At 39.0% G+C, this 18418-nt stretch overlaps 1 protein-coding gene across 3 annotated transcripts in view; it reads right to left on the minus strand.

Annotated features, from left to right (window-relative positions):
* Nucleotides 1–15287, minus strand: part of LOC113588764 (INSC spindle orientation adaptor protein) — a 34431-nt gene extending 19144 nt beyond the window's left edge. For all 3 annotated transcript variants that reach the window (XM_035532240.1, XM_027028105.2, XM_027028107.2), the window contains exons 1-2: nucleotides 15211–15287; nucleotides 3102–3189 (exon numbers count right to left, since the gene is read on the minus strand). In XM_035532240.1, the coding sequence (XP_035388133.1) occupies nucleotides 3102–3142 (41 nt within the window). In that variant the 5' untranslated portion in view covers nucleotides 3143–3189; nucleotides 15211–15287. The remainder of the gene's footprint in view (nucleotides 1–3101; nucleotides 3190–15210) is intronic.
* Between the last annotated feature and the right edge of the window lie 3131 nt (nucleotides 15288–18418).

The raw sequence follows: 18418 nt of genomic DNA on the forward strand, positions 1-18418 counted from the left end.
ATATACCATGTTTCACACAAATGCACTGGTGAAGATATTAGAGTTCTGACTGAAGTACAGTCCTTGGGTATTTGCAACACATCTTGTTTATTCTTTGTAACAATAATGCTTTTTCCATGAAGCTCTATATAGTCAACTATGCAATTGTTTTAATTGTTTTATTTGCACTTGTTCATGCAGAATGATATTAGTTTACTATATCAGCTTGTCATTTTTGAATGCATCTTAAATAATAAAAATCCTCTTTGCCTTTTTATATTGACTCATATGGGGAAAAGTTTGCATCTATGTTGCTATTGGCTCTGCATGTCAGGCCATGCTGTTACATGAGCTGTCACTAAAAACAGCTTTCTCTATTATTCATGCAACTCAAAATGAGGACATTACGCAGACTGAGTCACAGCCATTCTGAACCATCTCTGTTTCTCATCCGGCTACAGCATGTCACCATTACCATGTCATCATTTTCTGCCATATTACTGAGCTTATTGGGTCACACAATGACATCATAGGCATAAAAAAAAAATGTCCAGTGTTGAAGTCTTAAAATTGTCTATTTGTGTCCAGTTAGACACTGTACCTGTAAACAAACACCTACAGTCTTCATTCTCCACTGGTGATATTGCCGTATACCACTTGAGTCAGATATGTAGATTACTGTAAAAGCAGGGCTCACAAAAGCAGCTTAATACAGTCAGAGTGTAAACACTGAAGAATAGTGTGCATAATAAAATGTGAATGCAGTGAAGGTAAACAGATGGGCAGCTCAGGGGAAAACCTGTGGAAATTGGAGCGCAAGGCAAGCTTGCTCAGTTGGGAATGCTGTTTGTTTATGAGAAAATGATGTTCATGCTCTAGGAAACACAGCCCTCTGACTCAGTCCTCATTACAGCAAATGAGCAAAAAACAGAAAATATCAAGGCTACTAATTGTTAAATGCCCACCTGGTGCCTAATGATGCAATGAACCATACAGACTACTGAGAGGACTAAAAATACAAACAACTGAATCAGACATGATTGGTGATCTTTCAGTCTACTGAACCATCAATAACATTTTCAACAAGTTGTCAACACTATTTATACTCCAAGTGTAAACTTTTAACTATTGTCACTACTGTTCTGCTGTTCACTAGGTACAGTCTCGTTCACTTCAGTCTCGTGTGTCTCGTGCACTTCAGTCTCGTGGTAAATCACAGAAGTTCTAATAGAAGAGTCTAATCATTTTGTCAATTTGTTTATGTAGTTTTGTTCACTTTAGTCTAGCCTGATTAAATTCCATTTAATTTTTTTTCAGTCACTTAAATTGTAAATGCTCTGCTGCATTGAAAATGAGGATCGCCCTCAATGTATTTCTGAGTGAAAATAAAGGTTGATTGACTGAAACTAGAATCAACCAATAACTTCTAAATCATTTCAAGACAAAAACCTGAATGTTTAATATTAATATGTTTTATTTTATTTAAGTTCCAAACTCTTAAAGAACTTTAAAGTTTTTTTTATGACAATAACATAAAAAATAAATAGTACAATTACTTAAATATACATTTTTAGTCTAAAAGACACAATAAAAAAGTACCGGCCAGTCTAAACAAATACTTTAATCTTGGTTTAAAAACAGCTGTACAGTTTGCTTTCTTAATGTTCCAGATTTTCCAATTCATATGAAAAGTCTTCCACTCACTGCAAGGTTGAGCAGTGCACCTGCTGAAGGCTGTGGTAGGATTGGCTATAACACACCAAGTGGCTGTCAAGATATGGAACACTATTAATGGCTTTCAATAACACAGGTCTTAACAGGAAGCCAATGCGTAGTAATATCATCTGAATAGCACACAATCTTTTAATCAACATAACCTGCATCAGTGAAAAAAAATTAAATGTAAGAGCTGATTGGCCTGGTCAATTTTTAAATGAATGCTCTGGAATTGAAGGCATGTCTGTTACTGTTTAACTAAGGAGTAGCCAACATTTCACTTCATAACCTGATCCCACCCTGCTGCAGTCATACTTGAGTGGTGAGAAAAGAGCTGCAGTACGTCTCATGGTCTGCAGCTATAATAAGAACTGGGGCTGAGCTGGGCTGGGCTTGTGATATGTGGAATGAAGCTCTCAGCATCTGATGGCCAGATGTTTTTCTCACACGTTAGCAACAGACAATACTCTATTGGGCATCTTATACAATATACTGAAGTCCCTATATATATCACTCTGTACCACACCCCACACCTATGCATTCTTCCATATTGTGTTCCATTATCCTACTGCTGCTGTACAACTATTTCTGAACAGCATCATGCAGTTGATTCAGTCCTGGAGATTTTGTTCTTACTTGTTGAGTGTCTGTCCTGAACTGGACTGAACTGGCCTGAACTGGCATGAACCTCAAGTTGTGCCCTTCACACAACTGCCAGAGAGAGACCCCCCCCCCATATGGCTCATATAAAACCCCACCCACCACCATATCAAACCCCACACACCACAGCTGCTAAAACACTTAGGTCTGAAGCTTTCTGTTCCCTGTATTACTGTGTTGCTCTGCTGCATTGTATTACTGTGTTGCTTAATTGCTGTGTTCCCTGTGCTGCTGTATAACTGTGTTGTTGTGTTGCTCTGCTGTGTTTTTGCTGAAGACATGAAGCAGGTAATCAGAAAGGAAACACTGCCTATCTTTTAAAAGAGTGAGATATCCCAATACAACAGCATGAAAATTATTCCTGACTTTAGCCAGAGTGACAGTTGAGACAAGCCACTGCTGATTGCAGGTGAATAACAACATTAATGCCTCAACAATAAAAACATAACGCGCATCACAACAAACTATAGTCTATAAAGGCACTACCATCAGTGTGTGGATAACATCACTAGCGGCAGTGTGATTGAGCACCTCACCACACCAAACAGATAAAACAGGATTGGCCTGTCAGCCTCCGTCACTCCACATTATTACACACCAGAAATGTTTCTTCCCTCTGGGGTTCAATCTAATCTAATGTAACCACTCACAATTCTCTTTAGGGTGATAAACTCAGACATGCATGAATAGAACAGAACATTTACTGATGTATTAAGATATGTTGAGAAGAGGGAAGGCTCACCCACCTCTTGGCAGTAGATAAGGAAGAGTTGTGTGGCAATGCCATCCTGTTCTGCTCAGCATGGCCTCTCCAGCAGACCAGCTGCACTCTGCCTGTAGAGTGGACACCAAATACCCATATCAGAAGCACCCTAGACCAGGACATCAAGAAAATGACTGACATATTTAACCCATATCTCAGTACTGGTTAATAAAGGCAGAATACAAGGCGAGTGTACTTAAAGTAGGCAGTGTCCCCATTGGTCACAACAAAAGTGAAAAGCAAGATGAAAAACTAAAAATGAAAAATCTTGTTTTAGGTTTTTCCCATTTTCCATCAGTGTAACATGATAGTAAATTTCAATAATTAATTTCAGTCATTGCACATATTGTGTGTATATATAACTAAAAGTTACATTCTACATATAACATGTTCTGCTCTTTTTCCTATCACAGCAATTGACTCAAGTCAAGCACAAAATTCACTGTCATTTTCCTCTATTGATCTGCATCCAAAAGCTTCTATTATTGTCTTGTCAAGAATTTTATTATCAATTAACTCCCCTTTTAAATAGGTAGAACTGAAGGGGCCCAATAGGATATTCCTTATCTTCTAATTTAATGGTTGGCTGCCATCCAGTGCCCCTATACTACAGTCAGAAACAGGGGAAGTTCTCGTAAGTGCTTGCAGCTTTATTCAACATTCATTATTGATGTATCCAATTTAGATTATTCCATATTTAACCCTGCATATGGGAGTGCCGTGTGCTATTGTAATCTATTTAGATAAATTACTTCCTAGATTGCTATCATTAGTGCCCTGCCCACTCTGTCAACTGATGACTTAGTGTGAGCTCCTGGTTGAATTACATGTAAGCAATGACATAAACTAAAGGAGAGGTTTTACAAAGGAGACAGAAGAGTCTGTCAGTCTGGTCACAGGTTTAAACTTTACACTACATGACACTCTGGGAGAATTTGCCCAAAGAAAACCCATAACCACCAATCGTGCAGAAGCTCTGCAACTCTCTCTTTTCTGTTTGAATCTCATAGTTGAATCAAAGATGGGTTCAGTCATTAAGGGATTTTTTGTTACAATGTCTACAGTTGCCAGTTAATCATTCACAAATTTCATATGAAAGTAATGCAGTGATTTAAGATTTTTTAAAAACTTTACAGAGGTTCTGCACATTGCTGTGGCTTTGGACAGTATGTGACAGATATCAAATATTTTAATAGCTCAAGGAGGAAATTGGTTTGTGTTTGTCCAGTCCCCATTACCCTGTCTACATTATGAACTTGTCTACAATATGAACATCCAGGCCATAAAGTCTAAGCTAAAATTATGTCAAGTGCCACTGAAAACTCTCACCTTCCCTATGAGCTCATCATCAAGTGATGTAAATTACATATAATATTGCTCTTTGCCATCCTCGTCAATTTGTGGATTACTGACCTTATATTTAGGCATTTTAGCACAATATAAACAGTCAAGTGCCTTTTCCTGGGTTAATATTCATTTTCCAGCTGGTGTTGATTCATATTGTGAGCAAATAGAGACCACAGGAGGGGAGTGAGAGCCCCAGCTTCCCTTTTGGACTAAATTAGGGGTAGGGGTAGGGTTACACTAGGGTCAGTGTTAGGGTTGTGTTAGGGTTACACTAGGGTTAGGGTTAGGGTTATTTTAGGGTTACACTAGGGTCAGTGTTAGCATTGTGTTAGGCTTACACTAGGGTTAGGGTTATGGTTACACTAGGGTCAGTGTTTGCACTGCGTTAGGGTTACACTGGGGTTAGGGTTAGGGTTACATTAGGGTTACACTAGGGTCAGTGTTAGCATTGCAATAGGGTTACAATAGGATTAGGGTTACATTAGGGTTACACTAGGGTTAGAGTTACACTAGGGTTAGGGTTACACAAGGATTAGGGTTACACTAGGGTTAGGGTTATGTTAGGATTACACTAGGGGTGGGGTTAGGGTTACACTAGGATTAGGTTTACACAAGGACTAGGGTTACACTTGGTTGTGGGGCACAAAGGGAGCCTTCCAGAGAGATGTATGACACCATATATGTGATTTTCAGAGTAAACACAGAGAATTTGTGTGAGAGAGGGCATTTATTGTTGAAAAAGCTTGTTTTGTGTGTTAGCTGTTAAAAAGATGTCTTTGACCACACTCTCACAAACTCACACACACGCTCACATAACCAGTAAACAACCAATAAACAGCATCCTTAATGAGAACACATTACAGTAAATGTAAGGATGAAAATACACTGAGAAATATCCAACTAAATTCAGAGCATTGAAACAGACTACTGAAAAATATTCAGCAAAGTTCAAAGCATTTGTTCCTGGAGTATTTTAAAACTTCTAAAACTAAACTGGCCTTTTACTCTGCCTGACCACAGTAAAAACAGTGATTGTTTTCTATGGCTGAAAATACAAAGTTAACAAAGGGCAATAAAAATTTGCCAATAATAATAGCTTTTCTCTGTACAGGGAAGTGAGACTGGAATGAGGGCAGTTGCACAATATATACATACATTCACATTCATCTAGCCTGGGGTTAGGGTTAAGTTAACCCTGGGGTTAGGGTTAAGTTAACCCTGGTGTTAGGGTTAGGTTAACCCTGGGGTTAGGGTTAAGTTAACCCTGGGGTTAGGGTTAGGTTAACCCTGGGGTTAGGGTTAAGTTAACCCTGGGGTTAGGGTTAGGTTAACCCTGGGGTTAGGTTTAGGGTTACGTTAACCCTGTTGTGAGGTTTATGGTTTAGGGTCTTTGAAATGTGTGGGTTTAGCATATTTTGTTCCTTAGATCACTCTGTGAGGATTATATGATGACACTATGATGACTCTGTGCTACAGAGCAGTGTTCCTCCCTGCCGAGGCCATGCTGTTGCTACAGTAGTAGTGGCAACAGCACTGCAGTCCCTGTTCCAGCGCAACATGTTCAAACATTTGAGGTTTTTAAAAAAATATTACTCTGGCTTTAACTATGTGTGCAAGGGTTACTAAAAAGGGCAGAGCGGGTTACTCCTTTAGAATAAAGCCCTCTCCTCTAGCTGGACCTTTGGGATCTACAGTCTGCCTGTTGCACCTTTTTTTAAAGTCAGACTGTTAAAATCTGAAATGTTTGTTTTCTTTCTTAAGGATGATTGGCTGTCTGGATGCCACATTACCACATCCCTTCCTGTGACACTGCATGCTTATCCAGTACTGATGAGAATGGATGCTGTTCTGCTTCTTAAACTGCTTATAAAAACATGTTCTAGAACGTTCTTTCATTTTTACCTTAGATTATATCAGCTATCACTGATCCAGGCCTTAAAAATACACAAGAGATGAAAAGAGAAAGAACATTGGCTTGGCATACACATTATGCATTTATATTTAGTCACTGAACACCACTGGTATAAAATACCATAATTACAGTATATTAAAAAAATACAAGAAGAATTATGAGAAGAGTTATGTGTTTACCAGATCATATTTAAAAGTAGGGGGTGTTCTATGTCAAATAGCTTCACTCTCATGGTACCCCAGAATTTGGGTTAGGGCTGGGTTAGGGTTAGCTTTAGCTTGGAAGTCAGAGTCATGTGACCCTTCCTTACACCACATCTCACATCAAACTTCAGAGTGTGAAGTCTGCATGTATTCCAGAGCTCTATGTTTTGTGTGTGTGTTAATGTATGTGTTCAAATAGCCAATGTGCACGGATTTATTCAGTCTTACTCTATTTACTTACGAGTGTGAAATCTGACTGTCAGAAGGCTGTTTTTCCAGCTGTGTCTCCTGTGGCAGAGCAGAGCTGATGTCAGGAGGAGGAAGGACGGTTGATCCTGCACTCTCTTGAGTGTTACATAATCAGTGTAGGAGTGGGCACAAGAATATGTAGCTTGCAGGCAGTCAAAGAAATCAATTATTGTTTCTACACCTAAACTCATACTGGCTGCAGAATGCAGGCCTGTGTACTATTAGCCAGAGTAGGTAACAGGTACACGGAGAGATTATAAGGCCCTGCATGCATATGGTGGAATAACAGTTAATATTCATCACAACTTGTCCAAACTGGACAAAATTAATAAGGGAAGCGCAGTAAGACTAGGCTGAAATAAGAGAGGGAGAGAGAAAGAGATAGAGGGAGAGGGAGAGGGGGAGAGAGAGGGAGAGGGGGAGAGAGAGGGAGAGGGGGAGAGAGAGAGAGGCAAAAGGATGTGTTTTCAGCAGAAATGTGAGTCACCACTTATAGAGTGTGAGGGTTAATCAGCTGCACTCAAAACACCCAAAAGACATGAAAAGGGCCAATAGGCAAATTTGAAAAGGAAGCATGAGAGAGAATACATAGACAAACAGCCATGCAGGGAGGAACTCAGGTGTTGATATCTCAGTGGTTATTGTACTTGACTAGTAACCAGAAGGTTTCCAGTTTAAGTCCCACCACTACCAAGTTTCCGCTTTTGGCACCCTAAACAAGACCCTCAACTCAAGTTGTACGCAATCATAATTGTAAATCATTTTGCATAAAATGAAAAAAGAAATGTTGTAAATGTAAGACAATTATGGAAAGCAAAGATCTTTTTAAGAAAATGGATGTAACATGTGCAACTCCTTCTTAGCTAAAGCATACCCTCCTGACTAACATCTCCATCTCACTGTGGGCAGAAATCTACTTCCTTTATTTTTCATTCAAGAGCTCAATGGCATCAGCTGTGTTTCTCTTCCTGTTTCTGAGAGGTGCTGAGAGGCTGTAACTATATTTCTGATATGTAATTAAATTTTTCAAATATTTGCATATGTATTTTCATCCACAAGTATACAAGAGAAACCTAAAATTGATAGAGTGCAAAAAAGCTTTACTTAAATAGTAAACTTTACTTAAATAAATAGTAAACTTAACACATCTAGTGTGTCCTGTCTGCAGCCTCAGTAATACTAGCATCATCATCAACATTTAAATAATCCCCTACTGAATCTCATTGTTCTGCAGATTGTAACTGAATCTTTGGGGGGGGGGGGGGGGGAACCTGATCAGTTAAAGTTCCAGTGGAGTTATTCTGTAGATGTTACTGGGTTAGTTATGCTTAGACACGCAGCCATCTGTGCTTAACACAGTGTGATTCTCTTCACATCACTACAGGTAAGGCGAGGTGTAAGCAGGCAGGTGATAAAATGCAGGATCACTCTGAAAATTAACTCCCAAAGATTTGAGTAGAATAAAATGTGAAGTGACCAGGAACCCATTATCCTCCATTGTTGTCATATTCCAGAACTGCAACCTACATAGAGTGCCCAGAAGTGCAAGGTGTTCAGTACTCAGAGACATGAACAAGGTAAGGAAGGCTGTAACCCAACAATCACTGAACAAGATACATAAGGTCAAGACTGGGCCAAGAAATATCTGAAGACAGATTTTTCAAATGTTTTATGGACTGATAAGATGAGTTACTCTTGACAGACCAGATGCATGGGCCCGTGGCTTGATCAGTAACAGGCACAGAGCTCCACTTCGACTCAGACACCAGCAAGGTGGAGGTGGTGTATTGCTATAGGCTGGTATTAAAGATGAGCTAGTTGGATCTTTTGGGGTTGAAGATGAACTCAAAATCAACACCCAAATCTACTGCCAGTTTTTAGAAGACACTTTCTTCAGGCAGTGGTACAGCAAAAATTCTGCAACTTTCAATAAGATCATGATTTTTATACAGAACAATTCTCCATTGTATGCATTGAACTACTACACTAGCCAGTAAAAGCCTTAAAGATGAAAGAATAATGACATTGGGTCCCTTCCTCACCTGACTTAAACTTATGAGAACTTGTGGGCCCTTCTTAAATGGGAGATTTATGGTGAAGGAAAACAGTCCAGCTCTCTGAACAGTGTCTGGGAGGCTGTGGTTGCTGATGCACAAAAAGTTGATCGTCAATAGATTAAGAAACTGACAGACTCCAAGAAAGGAAGGCTTATGACTGTAATTGAAAAGAAGGGCAGCTATATTTGTCACTTTTTTTTTACATTTATGACCTTTAGCTGATGCTCTTATCCAAAGTGACTTATAATTATGAGGGAGTACAACTTGAGCAACTGAGGGTTATGGGCCTTGCTCAGGGGCCCAACAGTGGCAATGGTGGGGTGAGAACCAGCAACTTTCTGAATACAAGTCAAGTACATTAACCACTGAGCTGTTTTTAAAAGACATATGTTTTTGTAAACTGAGTTGTTTGTATATTGTTCTCACTTTAACATATGAAAATAAACAATTGAGATGGGAAAAAAAATCTGTTTTTCATTTAGTTGCATAATAATTCTGCACACATAGATATTCTCCTAAGAAAGCCAAAAACTCACTTTTACATTCTTAAATGTTCAGGTTTGGGGTTTATTAACATTTTGGATTGACCAAGAGCACTGTAGTTGTTCAATAATAAAATAAATCCTCAAAAATACAACTTGTCTAATCCTTGTGCGCATAGTGTATACTGCCCTACACTAAACTCCTGTATGTTGGAGTAATACAGCAGTAGTAGTAGAGCAATATATGCTGCACCATACTAGAAGCAGAGAGAACCAGTCTCTGCTGTATGAGCTCTCACTGTCCAAGTGTCTCATCCTTCTGTTACACAGGGATCAGGTAATTTAAGGAGTTCATCTTACAGCTAAGTGTGGCCACTCACTCTCTGTCTACAACACAAATAAAGTTTGCTGGCTGATAAAGAAACCAGCACAGACACATGCAAACACCATTAAAGTGTTTGTGCAAAGTGCAAAGACAGAATTAATAGTAAGATTATTCAATTATAATAATAAACAATTTAATAATCTATAAACTAATTAGTCTACTGTCATTTGATAATTGTTAAAAGAAATTAAACTGTTGCAAAACATTTTCAACATGTACATTTTTTATTGATATATCTTATTTTGAACATCTGCAGTTTCTCTTGCCTATGAACAGTTAGGGTCTAGTTTTGGTAGCAGTAAGGAATGCATTTCCTCTTAGCACATTAGTGACTGCTTACACCCAGAGCTTCCCTCTAAAAGTCTACATAAGCTTAAATAAGATAGAAATCTGATATTACTGAAGCAAACAACCCTGGTGCTACAGTACCTGTGTTGAGCTGAACAGTCTCTCCAGAGCGTGCGAACAGCACAGGGACGTGGAAAAGGTTTGGTGAAAGATCAAACTACAGGAACAGAACAGCCTTCTGCTCCTGTCCTGTGAAGTGGTGGGACCTGCACTAACACTAACCCTTCCATTTGCTCTTTTAATAATGAATGCGTCTTCATCCTCCACACAGTGAGGTCACAGAAGTCTCTTCTTACTACGCAGATGCACAACACTTATTCTGTTATAACGTTTGGACAAACAATCAGCATTTTATTTGTCGAATTCTGTGCTGTGTGTTTGATCAATTCAAAACCCAGCAGATTTAAAGACCTTGCTCACTGCAAGACAAAATTAATAAACTAGTAAAACTCATAAAATGTCAAGCTAAATATATATTACACCAAAAGTAGCTTTTCTACAGGAGCATTAAATGAACTACAATTATTATTATTATTATTATTATTATTATAAAAATCAATCTAATAAAAGTAGTCTACTTGGGCTAACAGGTAGCACATGGAGCTGAACCCACACACACTAAAAACAAAGGCTCTGTGTGTGTGTGAATTCTTGTGGTGTTTTCCTAAGTGTTATTTTAATAAAATCAAAGCTGCATGGACCGGAATTGGCAAAAAGACAAAAGAAATAAACTCTCCTGAATAAAACTGCAATGTGTGCATTTTCTCATATGCTTGTATATCCTGTGTGTGTCCATGCATGCATGAATGAGTATCCATGGAAAGGAAAGTGTGAGGCGGAGAGACAAACAGAGAGAGAATCTCAATGAAAGACTAAAAGAGTACAGTAGATGTTAGTACATGAGAGACAGACGCTTTTAGGTTTTCATTGGTTATTGATGATGTACAGCTGGGTTTTTCAAACTGTGAATCATTAACTTTGTGTGATCTAAACAATGCGTTGAAAACAAGAAAACAAAATGTAAAAAAACTTTAACAGAAAACAATTGATTGAGAGTGATGTGTCTCCTCCTCCAGATGAACTCCAGTGGGGATGTCCCAGGTTTCACTCACACAGAGTTTATCCCAATGAACAAGAGGATTTCCTCAGTGTGCTATGAGTTTCAGAAAAGAAAGCTCTGACTGTGTGTGTGTGGGGGGGGGGGGCACCAAACAATAGTTCAAAGTATTTTGTCGTCTTAAAGAAGGTGGAGCAGGTGTCTGAGAGAGTGTCCCCTACTCCTGCTGACTCCACAGTCCCACTGGGAGGGTCAGAACTGGGAGGAACAGCCTGGTCTGGACCCGTGTAGAGAAATAATAATAATATTAATAATAATAATAATAATAATAGATGTGGAATATTAATAACAATCATCTTGTTCAAACAGAAGGCTGCTTATAAGGGTACAAAAGCCCCTTGGGCTAAAGATCAGTGATGATTGTATTCATATCAGATGATTGGATCCATTTTCTAAATATTAAGAGGGGTGTTAAGAGTGGCAGAGCCCTCAACTGACCACCATATGGGGGTGTGCTGGGTTTGTCAAAAAGGGTTTTGGCAGCTAGACCTGGTAAGACAGAAAAGCTACTCAGGTGGCCTGAGAATGTCTGGCAGATCTCTGTATGTGAGACAATTTCAGCTTCCACCTCCGACAGGACTTCTATCAAGTGCCGAGTGAGGAAGGGGGCAATGGGTCTGAATAAAGGGTGAAGGGTTAGGATTAGTGTTAGGGTTAGGATTAGCATTAGGATTAGTCTTAGAGTTAGGGTTACAGTGAGAGTTAGGTGACTAGAAGGCTGTCAGTGTCCATCATGGCAGCAGTTCTAGAATACATTTTTGGACAAGGACTTTTTGGACGTTTTGGTTAAGGAAGACATCAAGTTGAAACAGGAGCCTTTCTAAGTAATTCACAGGATAAACTTACAGGAGAATGCTTGGTCTTAGGAGGAGATTGGAGAAGTCATGAAGAAATACTTTTGGCCCCAAAGATCTGGCAAACTGTTCAACACTTCAGGGTGGAAAGAAGCAGAAAAGCTGTTATGAGAAGGGGTGGTGAGATGATAACCTCTGCTGGGACTGCGTTTGGAAGGAGTACTTTGAAGAACTCCCCAACCCCGTGCCCTTATATCAGGAGGCAGTATTTCAAACCGGCTATTCTTCAAATTCCATTTTTGTAGATGAAGTTTCTCTAACCCTTTTTAGTGAAAAATCTGCATGACGGCAGAGCAGCAGGAGTGGATGAGATTTGACCAGAAATGTTGAAGGTGATAGAAAGGGTTTGGGCAGGTTTGGGGTTGTGTGTTTATCGTGTCTCTTCAACGTTGCATGGAAAATGGATATGGTGCTCTCTGAGTGGAGTGGTGCTTCATATATTTTAAAGAGGGGCCCAGAGGGTGTGCTTCAGTTATAGGGGAATCACACTCCTCAAACCTCCCAGATAAAGTGTGCACTGGGCTGTTAGAGGGGAGAATCCTCCTTATAGTTGAACCCCAGACACAAGAGGAATTATGTGGTTTCCAGGCAGGCTGTGGAAGAGCAGACCTGCACCGTTTTGTTTGGACATATGCCAACCTAGTCTACATGTGCTTTGTGTGCTAAGAAACAGCACATGACTATGTACCTTGGCATAATCTATAGGAGGTGATGCAGGATAATGGAGTATATGTTTGCTAGTTTGGGCAATCCAATCTCTGCATGAATGCAGTAAGCGCTGTGTCCAAATTTTGGCATTAAAGTTGGAGTCATTCACTGTGGGTGTCCGACTTGGCTAAGCATGCATCTTGTCTCGGGTCAAGATGCAGAGGAGATAATTGAGGGGCTTTGGGCATTTCATAAGGAACCCTGGTCAGCTCCCACTACATCTGCTCCAGGCACGTCACACTGTAAGGAGGCCCAGAGACAGACCCAGGACACAATGGAGGGACTATATCTTACAGCTAGCCTGGGAAAGTTTGGTAGTATCTAGGCTGATCTCAGTCTGCAACTGCCCTGATTCTCAAAATGAAAAGTCAAAGAAGAAGAAGATGATGATGATGATGATGATGACGATGATAATATGAATGCATATGTCTCGCAAAAAAAGTTGTTAACGTGATGTTTAAAATTAAAGTATGAATACTCAAAAAGATTTAATTGAAAGAACTTTCCCAACACAACTTTGCAAGACAGCAAAACTAAGGGTTACACCTGAACACCATCAGGGCCAACCAGTTACACCTGAACACCCTCAGGGCTGATCAGTTACACCTGAACACCTCCAGGGTTGGCCTGTTACACCTAAACACCCCCAGTCTGTCTGGTTTGACTGTCATAATCGTGGTATAAGGTAATCATGCTTGCCTCAGACCTGTCTTTCATTCACACATATACACACAGACACAGACATTTTGTGGAACACATGTAACAGCTCATAATATAATTGCTGTTTGCACTCAGCACTTACTGACATCATAATCCACATGAGCTGTTCCACAGGTACATGGGTGATGATGTCACTGTAGTTGGAGTGCTTCCTTATTTACAGTAGAGCCCAGTACCTTGGCTATACTGGTACAGTGGGCATACATTCCTCTGCTATACTAGGATAGCACGCATATATCAGCACTTTCTACAACAAGGTTTGGAACTGCTGAAGATATGTCACAAACAGCTGCAGCACTACAATGACTTAAAATGAATGGATGTATGTCACTTATGGATGGCCGGATGGATGGATGTGCGTCATGTATGTGAATAACTATAAAGATTTTCACTTAAGCTCCTGAAGAACTTGTCTATGCTAAACAATAAAGGAGGTTGAAGCACATTTTCAGTATGGCACTAACTGGATCAAAGATTAAATCTAGATAGAGTAAAAAAGTAGTGATGGGCAAAATTAATGTGAATGGGTGATCAGGACTGATGTGGTGTACACACACTCTAATATGATGTACACTACACACTACTGTGGTCTAATGTATGCTACACACTAGTGTATACTGATGCATACCACACACTACTGTATTGACACGTATAGCACACACTACTAAATCCCAATCTTCACTGTTTATAACCTACATTAAAAAAACATTTAACTTTTATGGTTCATAAATTGGTCTGAGAACTCTGGCATTTAATCCTTTACTTTTAAGTGTTTCTAAACTTTTTCATGCTACATTACAAGCTGGGACCTCGTGAATGTCAGTGGAATTTCAGACTTTATAAATGGTTTTGCAAAAATTACAAATAATACATTTTACTAAATTTTTCAATCTGCAGTATCCAGAGGGCCTGTGTTCACTCTCCGTTTGAGATTAAAATTCAAACTAAAACAATGCATCAGTGGTTTTGACTGGAAGCCGAACTACATAAAACAAAGAGGTCCTGTGCAGAGTAACTGTATCCCTGCAACCTCTACCTGTCGTCTGTCTGTCTCTCTCTGTCTGTCTCTGTGTGTGTGTGTGTGTGTGTGTGTGTAGAGCAGCACAGCCCAATGTCTCAGTGTGCTACTGCAGGCCTGTCATTAGTGGTGAAACTCTCCTTCCTTCTTCTTTATCATTACTGGTGAGGCTTCTCTTATCATCCAGATTCTAGATGAACACACCCAAGCTACTTTTAAAGAGAAGTCTGCATTTTATTTATTTATTATTTTACTAATATTTTTGTATCACATGAAGACATCTTACAAATTGTGGTTTGATATGTTAAGCATGATGCTATTAAAACTGGGTTATAAGAATGTGATACAACATTAGGACCATTTAGAAAATCACTACCATTGGATGTAAAATTAGAACCATTGAACTTAACTATCCAGCCCATTGGGGTCTTTCATTCCTCTGAAGACAAATTCAACAATAAACATTAGTTTTCTGTGATTTTGAATGAGATGTGTTGTGGTGTATCTGCAGGCACTGTTAGTGGGTTACACTTTTTTCTTTTCAGTAAAAATGATGAGAAGAGCACTCTACCTAAAGACATAGATACTCCTTAAAAGAGAGAACTGGTTGCTACACTAAGAGATATTTCTGAGAGCTTTAAAGTTTCCACAGCTTTCCAGTTAGAACAGAATGTGTGAAAAGTCAGACTTACCCCAGTAGGGTTAAGAATTCCCACAGGGTTTCATCCTCTCTGCAGCCAGCCTGTGCCTTATGCGACCACTACTCTACAAAACCCAAAGAGTGTCTGAAACTCACACAACACTGTTCAGAGTCTTTAAGGTTTTAGAGCAAAGCTCACATCCCATCAGCAGGCAGGCAGCTGGGCTCCATGCCAGGCAGACATGAAACTATTCTATTCTAAACTATTCTATTCCTGTCTGCTGTTAAAGAGGCAAGAGCTGCACTTTTTCTGAGGGTTTGTGGTCAAGCATGTAATTGTAGAGTGACTAGTTATGGTGGGATGTAATTGTAGCCCTCATCAGATCTGGTTGAACTGCCAGCACAAGGTGGTGAACTTCTAAAGTCCCACAAAAGCTACTCAGACTGCATAAATAAATGAGGCCCTGGAACCCAGATGTGCGGTGTAGCAGACACAGCAGGAGAAGCCGCTGGAGAGAGAGTCTGACAGCAGAACTGCTGGGGCAGCAGAATGAGCAGAATGGAATCATATTCTGACCTGGTCAGAGTATGTTTACCCTGGAAATTGGAAAAGAGAGGACATTGGGAGTGTAAAGATGCTGTCTCAGAGAAAGTTATTTCTAGGCTTCCAAATTTCCAAAAGGTATCTTGTTTCTTTGCACACTAAAGCTAATTCCCTGGAAACTGTGACTGGAAAAATACACAGGAAAGGGTTGAGCAGCACATGGAGAGCAAAATCATCAGTCCACTAACCTGCCAATACGTCGTCTTTGCTGAAACATCAGAGAGGCATAACAAAGGAATTTAAACAACATTGTCATTGCCACCATCAGTGGTCAACTTCTCACTTAAGCTTCCAACAATTCTCTTCACATAAGAAAATATTGTCATGTTTGTGCGGTTAATGCAGAGAGAGGAATCTCTTTCCAGCTGAAATTACCAAACGACTAACAGCTGTTCACTATTAAGACTGGTCTTTTCAGTGGCATACAGAGCACAATGCTGAGCCAGTAACAAAAAACCAAACAGAAAAACAGCCTTCCAATCCTAGCAATTATATGGAAAGCTTTTCCATCCTCCAAGCAAACTTTCCATATGAATTTCAGTATGATTCAATCCAGAGCTGATTTCATCCAGACGGCTTGTATGGAGACAGCGGAAAAACCATGAAAACCAATGACAGATGAAAATGACTTGTTTGGGTATGATGGCATTTAAATCTCTTTGCTTCAGTATTCCTATCAGAGTTGAGGAAAAAAATTAAAACGCATACAAACTGAGGACTTTCCATTACAGACGATGTTTATAATCATTTGCCTATGAGGATTAGGAGACAATATCTGAATATCTGAAACCATGAATATTTATTCAGTGCCATCAATCCTGAAGGAAGAAGTAGTACTAGTAGTAGTAGAGACTATAGTAGTAGTAGTAGAGACTATAATAGTAGTAGTAGTAGAAGAGACTATAATAGTAGTAGTAGTAGTAGTAGTAGTAGTAGTAGTAGAGACTATAATGGTAGTAGTAGTGGTAGTAGTAGTAGAAACTATAATAGTAGTAGTAGTAGAAGAGACTATAATACTAGTAGTAGTAGTAGTAGTAGTAGAGACTATAATAGTAGTAGTAGTAGTAGAGACTGTAATAGTAGTAGTAGTAGTAGTAGTAGAGACTATAATAGTAGTACTAGTAGAGACTATAATAGTTGTAGTAGTAGTAGTAGTAATAGTAGAGACTGTAATAGTAGTAGTAGTAGTAGTAGTAGTAGTAGAGACTATAATAGTTGTAGTAGTAGTAGTAGTAATAGTAGAGACTATAGTAGTAGTAGTAGTAGTGGTATTAGACTATTATAGTAGTAGTAGTAGTAGTAGTAGTAGTAGTAGTAGTAGAGACTATAATAGTAGTAGTAGTAGAGACTATAATAGTTGTAGTAGTAGTAGTAGTAGTAATAGTAGAGACTATAGTAGTAGTAGTGGTAGTAGACTATTATAGTAGTAGTAGTAGTAGTAGTAGTAGTAGTAGAGACTATAATAGTAGTAGTAATAGTAGTAGTAGTAGAGACTATAATAGTAGTAGTAGTAGTAGTAGTAGTAGTAGTAGTAGTAGTAGAAGAGACTATAATAGTAGTAGTAGTAGTAGTAGTAGTAGTAGAGACTATAATAGTAGTAGTAGTAGTAGTAGTAGTAATAGTATTTGAGGTGGTGTTAATAGAAGGTTTAGTAGTAATAATGGAAGTTACTAGATGCCATAAATATAAATGCAGTAGTGGCTGGATAAAGTCAGAAGCAGAAGAAGTTCACAATAACAGCACTGCCTGCACACCCACTACAGCAAATCAATATAGTTCTGGGACTTTGAACTCAGATACATTATTCTAGGTCAGTTCTTTCCTGAATCTCCAGAACTTTTAAAGCAGCAATAAGTCATTTTTTAATGATTCTTCTTCATGTAATGAAACAACGATTATACTGTAACCTACTGGTCTGGATGTGTCAGGGTTTCTTTATTAAGTTTATTTTAAACATGGCCTCCATGTGGGGTGTGGGGAACCTGCTTTGTGGAGCATAAACTGGTTAATTTGAGGACTACAAAGCAGTTTAATTCTTCATGGCATGTGAGCTTCACGTTACAGAAAAATGTAAAAATAATAATCACTTTCTTAATTTTTTTTTTTGTGGTAAAATGAATTATTGCTCCTTTAAATAAAATCAGAATACAAAAGAAACAAGTTAGAAACATACTTATGTGAGCTTCTCATTCTCTCTTGCATTACACTGTAGAATAGATGTGACAAGGATTAATATCAGTATCTTCAAAAGGGTTAAGGTTAGTGTAGGATTAGAATTAGGATTAGTGTTTAGGTTAGTGTTAGTGTTAGGGTTTATGTTAGTGTTAGGGTAGTGCTAGTGTTAGGGTTAGGGTTAGTATTCAGGTTGGTGTTAGTGTTAGGGTTAGTGTTAGGGTTGGTGTTAGAGTTAGGGTTGGTGTTAGTTTAAGGGTTTGTGTTAGGGTTAGGGTTAGGGTCAGTGTTAGGGTTAGAGTTTGTGTTAGTGTTAGTGTTAGTGTTAGTGTTAGGGTTAGGGTTAGTGTTAGTGTTAGGGTTAGGGTTAGGGTTAAATATCTTCTAGTTTTTTAAGGTTAACCCTAAGCCCCAGAATCTTCAAAAAAAACTGGATGATAATGAGAGCTGGTCTGGGTAATAATGGGGGTATAATGAGAGCTGG

This window comes from Electrophorus electricus, chromosome 12 (genome assembly GCF_013358815.1).
Source record: "Electrophorus electricus isolate fEleEle1 chromosome 12, fEleEle1.pri, whole genome shotgun sequence".
Lineage (NCBI taxonomy): Eukaryota > Metazoa > Chordata > Actinopteri > Gymnotiformes > Gymnotidae > Electrophorus > Electrophorus electricus.